Genomic DNA, 14,182 nt, shown 5'->3' with positions numbered 1-14,182 from the left:
GAGAGGCCACTGATTTGCTGAGAGAGGAGCTCGCATTCTTTATGCCCAAAGCCACTTTGAAGTTTTGGACTAAAAAGAGAAGGAAAGTTCTTGCCTCTTTAAATACTCAGGCACAGAATGATGAAATTTTTATCTCTAAGTCTAAATCCAAATTTATCACCTTGCCTCTAACTAGAGCCTCCTCCAACTTCCTGCCGTAACCCAAGTACAGAAGTTTAAGTCATCGTGGTTGCTTTTCTTACACCTGCCTGCCTTCGTTCATGTCCATCAGTGGGCAAGCACTGGAGACTCTCCCTCCTCCCTGCTCCCTCCACTCCTCTGGACCAATTTTTCCTGGACTCAACTAATTCTCCCACCTCCTCTCCAGCAACCCTACTAAGCAGAGACCAGATCACTATGACTTTGGCATATTCAGAAACCTTCAGTTGTAACCTTTGGTTGCTCACTATGAACTACTAAATATGTTCAAAGCACTTCACTCCAATTTCCAAAACTCCTAGGGAGTCCCATTTTCCTACATTTCTTGCCTCATTTCTCATTCCTCTCCTAAATGGACCCTATTCTCTAAGCAAATTATTTTTCTCCCAGATGGGTCCTCAACATCCTCTGTGCCCGCATTTCCTTTCCCTTGGCATTCCCCCATCTCTGTCCCTCAAGGCCCAGTTCAAATGCTTCCTTGAACTTTTCCTTCTGCATGGATACCATGTCTCCCTCTTCTGGTCTAGCATTTTGATTTAGGGGGATTCTCTGTGCCACACTCTGTCATAGGCTAAGAACATGCTGTGGAGTCCACTCCCGAGGAAGAATCCCACCTTGTCCTCTAACTAGCTAGGGAGCATCTGCCAATATCCATGGGGTAAATACATACACCATGCAAATCTGCAATACTAAGAGATGGTAAGAGCTGACCTCAGCACACCACTCTGCTTCTTTGTAAAGTGGAGAAATGAAACCTTTTCATGGAATTCTTATAAAAATTAAATGATACAGTACATGACTTAACACAGCCTGGCATAGAACAAACTCTCCACACCATTACTTCAGCTGTTGTCACTTGTGCTGCCACCACGGCTGCTGCCACAACACTACCATCACTCTAATAATGCTAAAATACTTATCCCTATTCCTAGTACCTCTTCTACCACTACTGTTACTAGGAGAGAATGAGAACTGAGATGTATTAAGCACCTATTGTTTTTCACACACAAGACTAACCATCTGTCAAACACTATGTATATAGTTTCATGTATATTTTCTCACTTAATTCTAACAATTCCCCGTGAGATAGTCTTTAATCATCTCTGGTCTGTAGATGACAAACTGAGACTAAGGAGTTTAAGTCACAGCTCAAAGCCACACAGATAGTAAGTGGTAGAGCTGAAATGCAAACTCAATTTTATCTGGCTTTGCAATCCATTCTTTGATTAAACATATTCGATATTCAAGACTTAAATCTTAATTTTAGATAGCAAACTTATCTGTGCCCCAAATTCTTCCTGTGGGTTAATCTTTATGGCCTAGGAACAACTACAGGATTATTATTCTATCTTCTCAAAGTTCTGTACAAAGAAAAAGCAATAAGAGAAAACACTGAGCAGCAATTATTTTTAACTACTTATCAAAGAAGATTAGTCAAAAATTTATATTTTAAATACATGCTTTTTAAATAAATGAGCACTAATTTAATGCAATTATTAATGTCTCATAAGATGAGAAATTAGTGAGGATGTGGCACAATGCTCAGAAAATCAAAACTGATCAATCTTGTCTGACTATAGTCAGAGAAATTGCCCATGGACTGGGCTGTAGTTTCATTAGCTTGATTAAAAGTGAAAACTGGAGGAAGGGTAAAGTAGGTCAAAAACTTCCTGCCTCCTTGAGGATTAAAACATTTACTAGATACTAAGTATGTGTGAAAGGATCTATTTGCCGGTCTTAGAGGCTGTGGATGGAAAGACAGGGTATCCTCAACTGGAAAAATTGATTATAATGAGAATGAAAGGCAGAGAGGAAATGGGCATGAGGATTTCCTAGCAAAAGGATTTCTATGTGAGAATGCCTTTATTCATGACCCAAGCAAGGGAATTTATAGCTAGAAGGTCAAAATGTACACCAGAGAAACACAGCAAGTTTTGTAATGGGATACATCAGTTTTCTTTTCAAAGCCAGCTCTTAATTATGTAACTCAAGTTTTCTACTCTGTAATTTCCCTCTATTCTTCTAACCCACACATGTACACACACATACACACTCACATCCCTACTCTTACATAAAACCAGATACTGTTCCTAAACTTCAATTAAGCCGTCCTATATATACCTTCTCCCTACCACATCAATTCCACAGTTCCATTTATAGGAGCACTCCCTCGCATAAACTAGCTTGGTTGTGGAAAAGGGAGAGCAAGAAGGTAGAGAAGGGAAAGGGAAAGAGAACCAATAATAGGCTGAGAAAACACCAGAAAAGCTAAGACTTCAGGCTCAGGATTTCCAGTTTTTGAGGAATTTGGAGAAGAAAGACTTCATAGAAAATTAAATAACCAAAAATAGATTAAACAAGAGTGATGATCTCTTGTTCTATGAAATCACTATGGAAAATAAATATTCTTTGTTTTTCTTCTGTTAATTTTTTTAAAGTAATGCCACAACTCCTCAATTCTTTACATACCATTTATTAACAGTTTCTTCAAGAAGAAAAAGAAGGAAAACACGAGCACAATAAGCACATAAATACTGTTTTTAAAATACATCCCATTTCAGAAATGTTAAATTCAGAAAAGAGAGTGCTGGGAGACAAGCAAGGACTGCCATATAGGATAGAAATGAGAACACAAATCAAAATCCAGGAAATCTATTATCATGACAGCTCTGCTGGATCTTTTGGGAGTTGGTGGTCTCCACAGATGGGTGTCTCTGGATAGGCCAGTGAATTGATGGCCACAATAAGGCATGGAGCTTCTACTCATTTAATGACCACCAGAAAGAAATGGTGAAGGATGGAACCTCTATTCCAAATGAAAATAACTTCTAGTCAAAGAACTGTCTCATCTTTCAGCATACAAAACCATACTATCCACCTTTTCCAAAACATATCCTCAGTGATAGATTTTGATCAGTCACACATACATACATAAACAGATTCAAGAAAGTTCAAAGTTTGGTTATAGAAGAACTGAAAATATTTTCTTTATGGAATTTCATGATGGGGATATTCTTTGTGAGTTACACACACCCAAATATATGATCACCATATGAACCATTCACTCCTATAAAGTTATTCTCTGGGAGGTTCTGTAATCTACACTGAAGGATGAGTTCACTTATATTTCTCAAGAGAGACCCTTGATTGAGAGGTAGAATAGCACTGTGACATTGAGTTATATTCTGATTTAATGTTGATGCACCTTATGGTACACTGTCATGTTTCATTGTAGTATCCAAGATCCCCATAAAGTCTCTCTTTTCTTTTTTTCTTTTAAGTGCATTTTGAGGCTCTTTCTGTAAGTAAAGTGGTAGCTTAAGTAATGTAGCTGCCTAAGTTCACTACACCACTATCTACATTTATTTCAGTAAAGGCACTAGGCCACGTCAGAGCATTAAATGCCCTACCTTCACTGAGTCAAGTGGCTGCTTCTGCAGAGATGTCATTGGAGCTTTTCTGAATAGTACTTCTACTAAGCCTGAAAAGCTTGGGAAAACAGGAATAATGAGGAAAGGAATCAGAGGGAGACCATAAAAGCCCAGTTTATTTCGAGGAAAAAGCAGTACCCATCCCTCCACCATATTTTAAATATCACAATGAACTTAAGTAACAAAATAAATAATTTGCTGGGTTTAAAACACTCTATGTACAACTTTAATGTTTTCCTACCAAGTTCATTATCAAGCTGTTTGCTTTCCCTGGAAGGACTGGAAAGGGGAAAATTTTGAAAACATGCATTTGACATAGAAGCCAATTTCCACTAATGTATTAATCCTGTGGTATATGTAGTCTCCCAAAGCAGATCTGGCTATGCTAATATTCATATATCGGTATCTTTCTTTACAAGAGTAACAACAATTACCCTCCATTACATAATCCATTTATATTTGTAGAGAAAACGTGCATGTGAGAGTCACAACATTTATGACTACAAACTGCTTAGTATTTCTAATAGGACTGATTTTCCCTTCATTTGTATGAAAACAGGTCAAACTGTGGTAAGAGCAATGTAACTAGTGTATAACCCACCATTTGTTTTCTAAAAAGTTAGGCAAAGAGTGTTTTTTCATGCATTCCACTCTGAACAAGCAGAAATAGTGTGATTTCCATCAACTATTACTATCAAGTTTTTTAACACAGAAAGAGTCTGCAGGCATGGTGGTCTTTGTCACTGAATCTGAGAGGTCCCAGGGACCACCAGTTTTCACAGGATCACCAAGGCCCCAAAGACCCCAAACCCACTATTGTGCATGCTCAGTGAAAGGGAAGGAAGTAAGAACTTTGCACTGGTTTGTAGGAAGTCCAAGTGGGTGACAGAGGGAGATGAAAGCTGAGGCAATTGAGCTGCCTACAAAACATTCATCACAAAGATTTCAATGAATGTTTTTTTTTTCCTTGAACTCTTTAGATGCTATCTATAGGTAAGGGGGAGGGAGTTAATTGCAAGAATGCAAGCCTGTCTAGTTTGTAAGAAATGAAAGAATATAAGAACATAAAATTCCTCAAATTTTCCTCACATCTTATTCTGTTCATGAAATTTAGCCAGTGGAAGCAGAATAGAGGACATTTGCACACCCAGACACATGCACACTTATACATAAAGCAAGCCGTTAATGCTGCCAGAGAAGATAATTGATACTGTATGTTTAGGCAAAATGTACTTACATGAAACTCAGACACTAAAGGAAATACACATACGCTCTATCTTTGCTAAGAATTTTTATCTACTATTCAGGAGTTTTCTAATAGGTAACCCTTCATTAAATTTCCTCAAATGGAAAGACAATGTGTGGTTATTACAGAATTAGAGTCAGAATCTGCTACTAAACAATACTTACCACAGATTTACAGATCTGTGGAATGACAGATATACATTATAACCCATTTCAGAATTTTGGTCCCAAAGGTGCCCATGAAATGTTTCAGGTCCAGCTCCATTATTTTCACACATAACCAGGTAATTTATGGGAATGCTTAAATGTCAGTTGGTACTTTCATCATTAACAGACCACTTCCACCTACATTATCCCATCAGAACCTCATGATAGTCCTTTGAGGTCCTTGCTTAACAGATAAAGAAACTAAATATGAAGAGTTACTAAGAGAGTCAAATAACAGAGCTCTAATCAAAACTTTGATAACGGAAGTGATCAAGTCAGAGGTAAAGAAAATAGAACCAGAAACCAAACTAATGCTAAATCTTACAATATATAGAATGTTTTCTTTGTGCTTTGCCTAGTGCAGTATTCTGGCAATAGCTTTTGTTTGGTGTTGTCACTTAGTTCATCTTCTAGCTCACTAGAACAGAAAAGCTGTTTCTCACCAACCTTTTTTGACAATTTAACTCCAAGGTTAATGTTCCTTCTTCCAGAATACCTCCCCTTAGACAGAGATCACAGAAACATGAGCTGGGTTTCAGCCCACCAGTCCAAAGAAAGAGGGAACTACTAACATCTAGTAAGTCGGCTTCCAGCAATACCACTGCCCTTCATCAACAACACCTCATCCTAAATAAAGTACATCTGGCTTGCTTTTTCTTAATACTCAATGTGCCTTTAGAGCTAGAACTTGAAAGAGGCACAGCCATCCATTCTGCTACAAAAATTCTAGTTTCCCCTGCTTTTTCCTCTTTATCAGTCCTCACTGAAGTGATTTCTTCTACAGAAATGAAATGGCATATTGTAAGAAATGATTATATTTTAAAAATTCTTTTGAACATTTCAATAGTGAGTATTAGAAAGGAAGATGAACCCGGTTCTGATGATGACAGGTGAAAGGCAGGAATTGAGTTAGCATCAATGCATCTATTTTAAGCCACTTTCAGAAAAGAAACATTTAGTTGCACGGATCTGAAATCCCCAAGTATACATGTTTGTTCTAAGAAATAAGAGCAGTTCTTCAAATTAACAATGAAAATATTTAGCCTACAGAGAACATTTTGATTGTTTTGACAGAGTGGCTTGAGTGCTATGCTACCTCATTAAACCCAACCAAATAAGGGAAGAAAAGGTTGATGAGGTAACAGCTTAGAAGTGAGGTCACCAGCTAAATCTGACTTCATACTAACAAAAGAAGTTTGACTGATGAAAAGGTGTCCCGGGGTAGAAGTTAACAATTCCTTTGCCTAAATGAGTCTTTCAGGTCAGGAAAGAAAATTTTGTTGGATGGGCTCTTTTAACTTACTCACAGAGCCATGTGACCAACAGCATTTGAAAGTCTATTGTGAAGGGTGTGATGATTAACTGACTGGTCACATCCTAGAAAGGTCACATTAGCAGCCCCTATCAGTGCTTCAAAGCAGAAGCAGTAGAGTGTGAAACCTGAATTCTCATGAGCTCAAAGAATGATTAAACTCAGAAGTGATCCACTGCCATTTATAAATGAAGCCTAAGATTCCTAGCATTATCAGTAACAGGAGAAGACACAAGATAATTGTGGGCAGCAAAAAAAAAAAAAAAATTAGGTTTGACTTTGCTATTTTTTACCCCCTCCATCATTCTCCTTCATTTTGGTATTTTAAATAAGCCAAGAAAAGCAATTGAATTAATAGAAATATTAGTTACTAACTGTAAATTTTGGAAGCAAAAGCTATTTTCAAGGGATTGGGAGGCTGCCTGATTATAAATATTTTGAAGAGCACACCATTAGTATTCAAGTCAATCAATAACACAGTTCAGTTACCACTGAGAACAAAGTTATTCACTAGTTTTATTCCCACTGAATTCAGATCCAAAGGTTTGGAGTTGATCATAAGAAGATATGTTGTCTTTTTTTGTATTAAAATATTATTTATAACTGAAGCATTTCTAAAGCAATAATGAGTTGACTCTTTAATTCATTGAGTAGAAAATTAAATATTTACTGACATTTCTTGAAAACTTATAACCAGTCCACAGGAAAGAATATGACTTCATCATGCTGTGTTTTCCTTAACTTGACAGGAAGTCAACTTCAAGCAGATTTACTATGAATCAGGATCTTATTTGAGAAGCACCAAGTGTCCAATAAACTGTGTTGTTTTTTTTTAATTGGGAAAATACTCAAGTTACAGTGACTTATCTTATACTTTGCTTTCTGAAATCCTGCAATCCCATGTGGACTTCTGGTAGAATGAGCAATGCAAAGAGCTGGCTTGGACTTGGAATGTCCTTGTACTTCTGGGGATTGATGGACCTTACAACCACCGTTCTCTCCAGCACCCCAACACCACGAGGCAGATTAGAGGGTCTCCTGTCAAACAAGCCACAGTCACATCAGCGAACCAAGAGGAGCTGGGTTTGGAACCAGTTTTTTGTTCTGGAAGAGTACACTGGGACCGACCCTTTATATGTTGGCAAGGTAAGACATACTCAGTAGAGAGATAAGCTTTCTGCATATCTGATATTACACTGGATATGAATATGAACTGAGTACAAATGCTCATCTAGCCTTTGTCTGAGGCCCAAGAAAAAATTCAACTAGTGGCACATTATTTGACCCATAACTGACATATAGCTTTTGCTTTGTCAGATATGAGTCAGAAAGAGATTTCTCTCCTTGTTCATGCTTCAGTTCAGAGTGGGAAAGCTAGAAGCAGGGTTTTCAAGGAAAAGCCCTTCAGATCCTACAAGAGTCTCTCAAGCCCCAAGAGAGGCAGCAGCAACTTTCTGGGAATAATAGGATGGGGAAGAGAGAAACAAAAATACCAAAGGGAAAGTAGAAGTTTATGCTTTTTTTTTTTTTTCTTTTAAGTATGTCCACAGGTATAGCCTGAGTCCCAAATTTAATGGAAAAAAAAAAGAAGAAGAAAACATTCTTCATTTCAGAATTTCCTAGCATGTGCTTTATGATAGTTGGGGATAATCGATGAATATATTTATAAACTTTATTTGAATTCCCTTGATTTATCTATCATCATTTCATTTTTAATCTTGGCTTTCTCCTGTGTTTTCTTTATTTGGATATTAATCAGAGACCATTTTGTGAAAGCAACCAAGTAAGAGAGGAATTAATTAGAAAATAAATAATTCATTTAAATGATAGTACAAAAGCTAAGAGCATGGGTTTCAGATTTAATACATATGGTTCAAAGCCCAGCGTTGTGAGGGACTCTGGACAGGTCACCAAGCCCCATTAGCCCTGCCTCCTCAACTGTCCAGTGGGAAGAATGACAGAATGAGATAACTGCTACTTCTCAAGAGCTATCTACACAGCCCTTTCTACAACTCTCATCCCCTTCTTAACCAAGTTTCCTGGCTCTATCCCCACCACTACACTAAATCTGTGTTTTCATCACTGTTCAAGACCTCTCTACTGCCTGCCTGATAACTTCATTTTATGGAATCTTCTAGTCATAGCCTTGACACTGCTGATCCATCCCTCCTGGACTTAACCCTTATCTCTAAACATCATGATCACTACAATTTCATTTTTCTTCCTTTATTCCTAACCTTTTTTGCTGCCCTTCTCCTTTTCCCTCATCCCAATTATTGCTGGGCTTACCCAATTCACCCTGGACTGTTCTGTATCCAAACTCACTCTCTGGTGGACTCACCTGTGGTTTTAAATACCATCTCTGGGCCAAGAACTACAAACCTCCATCTCTAGCTAAAACCACTCATCTAAGCCTCAGACTTATAGATCCTGTTGCATATATAACACCTGTGCATTTATGACTCACAAGTCTTTCAAATACATCATATCTGATAAGGAAGTCATATTTTTCCTTGCAAATATGGCCCAGCCCAGTCTTCCCTATCTCAGCATTGCCATTACCCTATTCCTATAACCAAAGACCTAATGGACACTCTTCCCTTTCCCTCACCCTGCATTCTCTCCATCTGCAATTCTGTTAGTTATATACCAAAATAACTCCCAAATCTTTTTTCTCTCTCATTTCCACTTCCACCATTACCTCTCACCAGGCAAATACCTAGCTTGCCTCCCAACCAGTCTCCTTATGCCCATCTGCATTTCTTTCTAACATATTCTCCATATGTGAGCTTTGTAAAAAGTCAATCAGATTATGTCATCCCTCTACTTAAATCTCTTCAATGTCTCCCCATTGGAAGAGAATAAGGATCTACAGCTTACTGGTCAGCCTGCCCTCTAGCATCCAAACGTGTTCTGTGTTATTCTTTTCGGTTCTCGTGTTCCCAAAACTTGCCAAGTGTTTCCTGTACTGTTTCCCACAATTAAATACCCTTCCCCTGGCTTCTTCCATGGTGGGCTTCTCTTTTTCTTTCAGAGCTATTTTGAATTTAAGCCTTGGCCACTCTCTATGATAGGCTCCTCTATTAGATTCAGCATTATTTGTTTCACAGCTCTAATCATAATCTATAATATTTATTGTTTTATTTCCATGTGTATTGTCCAAAGCCCCTGACTAAACTAGAAGACCAATGAGGACAAAGACATTGCTCCTATTTTATTCCCAAGTCCTAACATGGCACCTGTCACATGGAAGATGAAGATACTTAATGAATTGATCAATGAACAAATTAACCCTTCCTGGTATAGTAAAGATTAAATAAACCAATGCACATAAAGTGCTTGGCATAGTACCTGGGCCAGAACGGGGTTTTAATCATTGTGACCCTGTAGCAGCAATAGTATAGGGACTTCATTATGGGAATTTAGCAGCTGCATAATGCATACCTAACACAGCTACAAGCCCTGTGACCTCAAAGTCCTTCTCTTCTCCTTTACCTTCTTTATCCTTTATGGACAGTTAGTCACCATATCTATCAATACTTCCTTGCCAGTTTCTCTCAGATTCAACTCTTCCTCTCCAGATATGTCATTACCATGATCCTCCCTTCCTCAGGATTAGAGCAACCAGAGAGGTCCCTCCTATCTCTATCTCCAAGAAGCACCCTCTCCTCTTTCTCTCCGCTCTGGCAACTCTCCTACCTGATTAAGAAAGCCCTCTACTTCTTGAATGCTTAGCAGAGTTCCTAGCATTGTGGTTCAAGGGTTCCTCCTCATCATCAGACCCTGTCTCACAATTTCTCAAATCAGGGGCTCATCCTGATGGATCCCAGATGGATCTCCTTATCGGTCTTACTCACAGTGTGTTGGTCCTCAGCCCAGACGTGTCCATGCTTCTGCCCTGGCAAACACATGCTATTAGCACCTCCCTTAATCCACATTCAAATGATCACGTCTTCCCACTACTCAGAATCCCAAAGACCTCTAACTTCTTGATATTTAAAAAAAAGTTCTTCCAAGTCAACATACGTGGCTATTGCTAAAAAAAAGAATACATTTGTACTTGAGTCCTCATACAATTTAGACATCTCTTCCCCCCTTCAAAGGCTAGAAGCGGGGAAGAGATGTCTAAATTGTACTCAATCTTGTCTACGTCCCCTAGACCTAGCACAACTGGCCACAGAAAAGTGCAGAAAGTAGAGGTGCTCACTTGGCAATGGCCTGCCACAGTACTATGAGTCAGTCACATTCACATAAAGCAGATCACTTAATCATTACAACAATGCTGTGAGATAGGTTTAATTAACCTAGGGAACCAGGGTCAAAGAGGTTATGTATGTTCACTGTCCAAAGTTACACTGAAGGTAGCAGCTAAAGCCCAGATTGAAACAGCCATCACTTCTACCCTGACACCATGGGCTTTCCTTTACATTGCTCTGCATGTGTCCAGGCAGTGACTTCAGGTTTAGCTCTGAGGACAGAGACACATAAGGTGGGATCAGGAACCTAAAGGAGTCTGACTGCTTCCTGAACTCTTTATCACTGACACTGGGGAGTATTTAGCTGTGTAGTTTCCTCTAAGACTGTTAGTGCTCGCCCTCTCCTAATTACCTCAACCAGGACACAGGACAGCAACACACCTCCAGTCATTTGCTCCAGTCAGCACACGAGCAGCTGGGCAAGGCTTTACCCTGCACTGGTGTGTCCCCTCCCCACACAGAAGACACTTTTCACCTCCACTTTCTTTTGAAAGAGAAATCATCCATCTTTCATTCTCTTTACCCCAGAGGCATTCAGTGTGTCACCTTAAGCTCAAGTAGGTCTGTTTAGAAAACCTTCCATAGTATTTGCTTATTTCAGGAAGGAGTATGGCAACAATTATCAGCTGTAATTGGTATAGCCTTATAAAATCTACACAGGGCTTTCCAGGGACGAGGCTATGTGGAGCTAAAGCTAGGTTATATTGACATACGCAAAAATGGGGGTGCAGAGAGGCCTATGCTTGTGCACGAATCCATGGGTCCAAGTCACACCGAGGTTAACAACTACATAGATACTGTTTAACCACAACTATAAATACTTACCTCATTTCTGGAATGCCATGAGGCACTCTGAAAGCTGACAAAAGGGGTGAAAAACACCTCTGCTTTTTGAGATTCTCAAAAACCAAGATTTCTGAGAATCTGCATCAACTTCCCAGCATTCACTGCTTCTCTGGCTGAAGGTCTTACAACACCGAAGACTTATTATAAGTGAGATTTTTACCTGTCTTATTCTGTCTAGGAGATTTTGAGGGGAAAAAAATGTTTTCCCAAAATGTACATAACTATGTGCCGTAGCTGGTGTTCATTCAGTGTTTGTTGGATTAAATATGGGTAAAGATAATACACATTTTTATTACACTGCCAATTTTCTGAGTGACTTAGAGAAAAGCTATTAACATCCCTTCTTTTGCAATTTTCACAACCAACTGTGTATTCTATGGCTGGTAAACCTGACTACTCCATGCGCATTACTGTGTTGGTTTTAAGCTCCTTAGTGTCTCTCAGCTCTGCAGTCACTTTGCCATATTCTACTCTGTGATCTGAGACTGAGACTCTGCAAGCCACTATTTCTCTCCTGCCAACTGGGATGTGAAAGTGGGAGGCCAGGAGGCTAGAGGAGGAAGAAAGGACTTGCTCCTTTACTTGGCCAGTAGTTAGTTCTTGTTTCTGGGCTTTTCCAGACCCTCAGAAATACCAGCACCAGCAACAGCACCCCTTCCGAGGCCTGTGTCCCAGGTCTGCAGGATTTGGCATGTGATGGGGGGTGGGGGAAGCTCAGTGAGAGAGGTTCCTCTAAGCTCCTTAGGCCCCAGTCCCAGGGCAGCAGTCTTTCTTCAGAGGCCTCAGGCCCAGCCTCAACCTCCTCCAAACACTTGGTTACCACAGCCCTAACTCCTGCCCTCTATTCCATCTTCCAGAGGGGCCCTGGCTGGTTCCTGAAAGTTACTGTCCCTCAGACACCACAGGGTCCTCCTCTTGCTTTTTCAGTCCTCCATAATTTTGTTCTCTGACAAGATCCTGAACTGGCACCACTATATTCCTCGGAGATCAATTCTTCATAGCTGCTCCTCTTCCTGTATACATGCGGATTCCTCTTTTCTTTCCCTCCTCCCTTTCTCTTGCAAACCTGTAAACACACACTCAGAAGCCACCTGAGAGAGTCTAGTTCTTTTAAAACAAAGGTAACATGGCTCTACAAAAAGCTTAAGCCCAGACCCTACACCATCCTTTCAATTATTGAGCACTTACTACATGTCAGGGCCCACACCAAGAGGAGGCCACATAGTCCCTATCTTCAAGGAATTCTCAGTCTAGAGAGCTCTTCCATTTCTTTTCCCAATACAGAGGAAAGTAAAGATAACACATCTGAGCTTACACTTGGCTGATGAAGATCACAAGGGCACCTAAGATTTTTTAATATTCATAGGACAAAATGCCTTAAAACACCTCAAAACAGTCCCAGGTGCATTCTTTAAGTCAGCTTCTACTCACTCCCCACAACCAGGTATGCTGTAAATTAACTAACTTCATTATAAGTCCTATACCATGTGACTTAAAATTGCATATATTATATGTAAACACACAAACTTTTTTATTTTCATAATTTAAGAAGCATTCTGAAATCTTTGTTCTTCCCCCAATTCCACTCCTTTGCCAGGAAGCATAGTTCCAAATGGAATGAATTTTCATTTCTCTGTCCCCAGGTCCAAATGAAATGCCTTTCTATTCTACACAATAAGATCTGGCACTTCTGCATTTTTACCTGCATAAATAGAAGATCTGGGTTGTAAAAAAAAAAATAGTTATAATACTGTATGTAGAATGAGGAAATGTGAGAACCTCATATTCTACAAAGAATACTTTTAGTAAAAAAAAACCCACAGCTATTTTTTCAGTCAATTTTATTTTATTTCCCTTCTCTAGATAGGACACAGCCAAGTTCCTCTAGGCAGTGAAGCTGCTGCCTGTGTGACTTAGCCAGGAGTCAATTTGAGATCAACTTAAAGCCAGCCCCAATCTCCAAAGCCACCCGTGTGAGGATGCCGGGAATACATTTCCAGGTGTCTTCTTGGTGTCTGCACTCTTCAATCTTCAGACTAGCAGGGCCCCTCCGATGCTTCAGGCTGCCTTAGCAGTCTTGACCAAAAAAAAAAAAAAAAAAACCTGCCATTTGTTTTCCCTTCTCTGCTAAGGAGGCTTGAGGGCAGCCGAGAAGAGCTAGTATGTTAATACCCTTTTCTCTGTGCAGGTGTCATCATCACAACACATACAGTATTCCTATTATGGGAAAGGCACTGTGCTCAGTGCTTTCCATACATTATTCTCTAATGATCCCAATAACCCTTCAGAGTAAGTATTAATGCTGTTCCTGGATTATAATGTGAGGAAATTAAAGGTTATAGACTACAAATAATTTGTCAAGGGCACTCAGTTTACAAATGACGTAGCCAGTGTTCAGGTCAGATATAGTTGGCTCCCTGCTCTGAACCTGACACTGGCTGGCTGTTTTATAAATTGATCTCATGAACTTCATTGCTGAACTATGCAAAGTACTAATGACACAGGCAACAACAGACTTAGTGGTGACAAAATTTAGCTAATTGTTTATTGACCCCTTTAGAAAGAGACCTTTCTAAAAGACTATAGAGTAACTCAAAATTCTAGGGTTCTCACCACTCGTACATATCAATGCAGAAATGTTTGTAGGCCTGAGATCCAAATAGCACTCCTGGACACCTTTGGGAAGT

At 39.5% G+C, this 14,182-nt stretch overlaps 1 protein-coding gene across 4 annotated transcripts in view; it reads left to right on the top strand.

Annotated features, from left to right (window-relative positions):
• Positions 1-14,182, top strand: part of Cdh20 (cadherin 20) — a 213,872-nt gene that overhangs the window by 154,173 nt on the left and 45,517 nt on the right. For 2 of the 4 annotated variants that reach the window (XM_074069696.1, XM_074069697.1), the window contains one exon: positions 7,143-7,539. In XM_074069696.1, the coding sequence (XP_073925797.1) occupies positions 7,294-7,539 (246 nt within the window). In that variant the 5' untranslated portion in view covers positions 7,143-7,293. The remainder of the gene's footprint in view (positions 1-7,142; positions 7,540-14,182) is intronic. The other 2 variants (XM_020153686.2, XM_074069695.1) reach the window with 1 other exon arrangement.

This window comes from Castor canadensis, chromosome 4 (genome assembly GCF_047511655.1).
Source record: "Castor canadensis chromosome 4, mCasCan1.hap1v2, whole genome shotgun sequence".
Taxonomy (NCBI): Eukaryota; Metazoa; Chordata; class Mammalia; order Rodentia; family Castoridae; genus Castor; species Castor canadensis.
The sequence above is the reverse complement of the archived record's forward strand: the minus strand, read 5'-3'. Positions and strand labels throughout refer to the sequence as shown.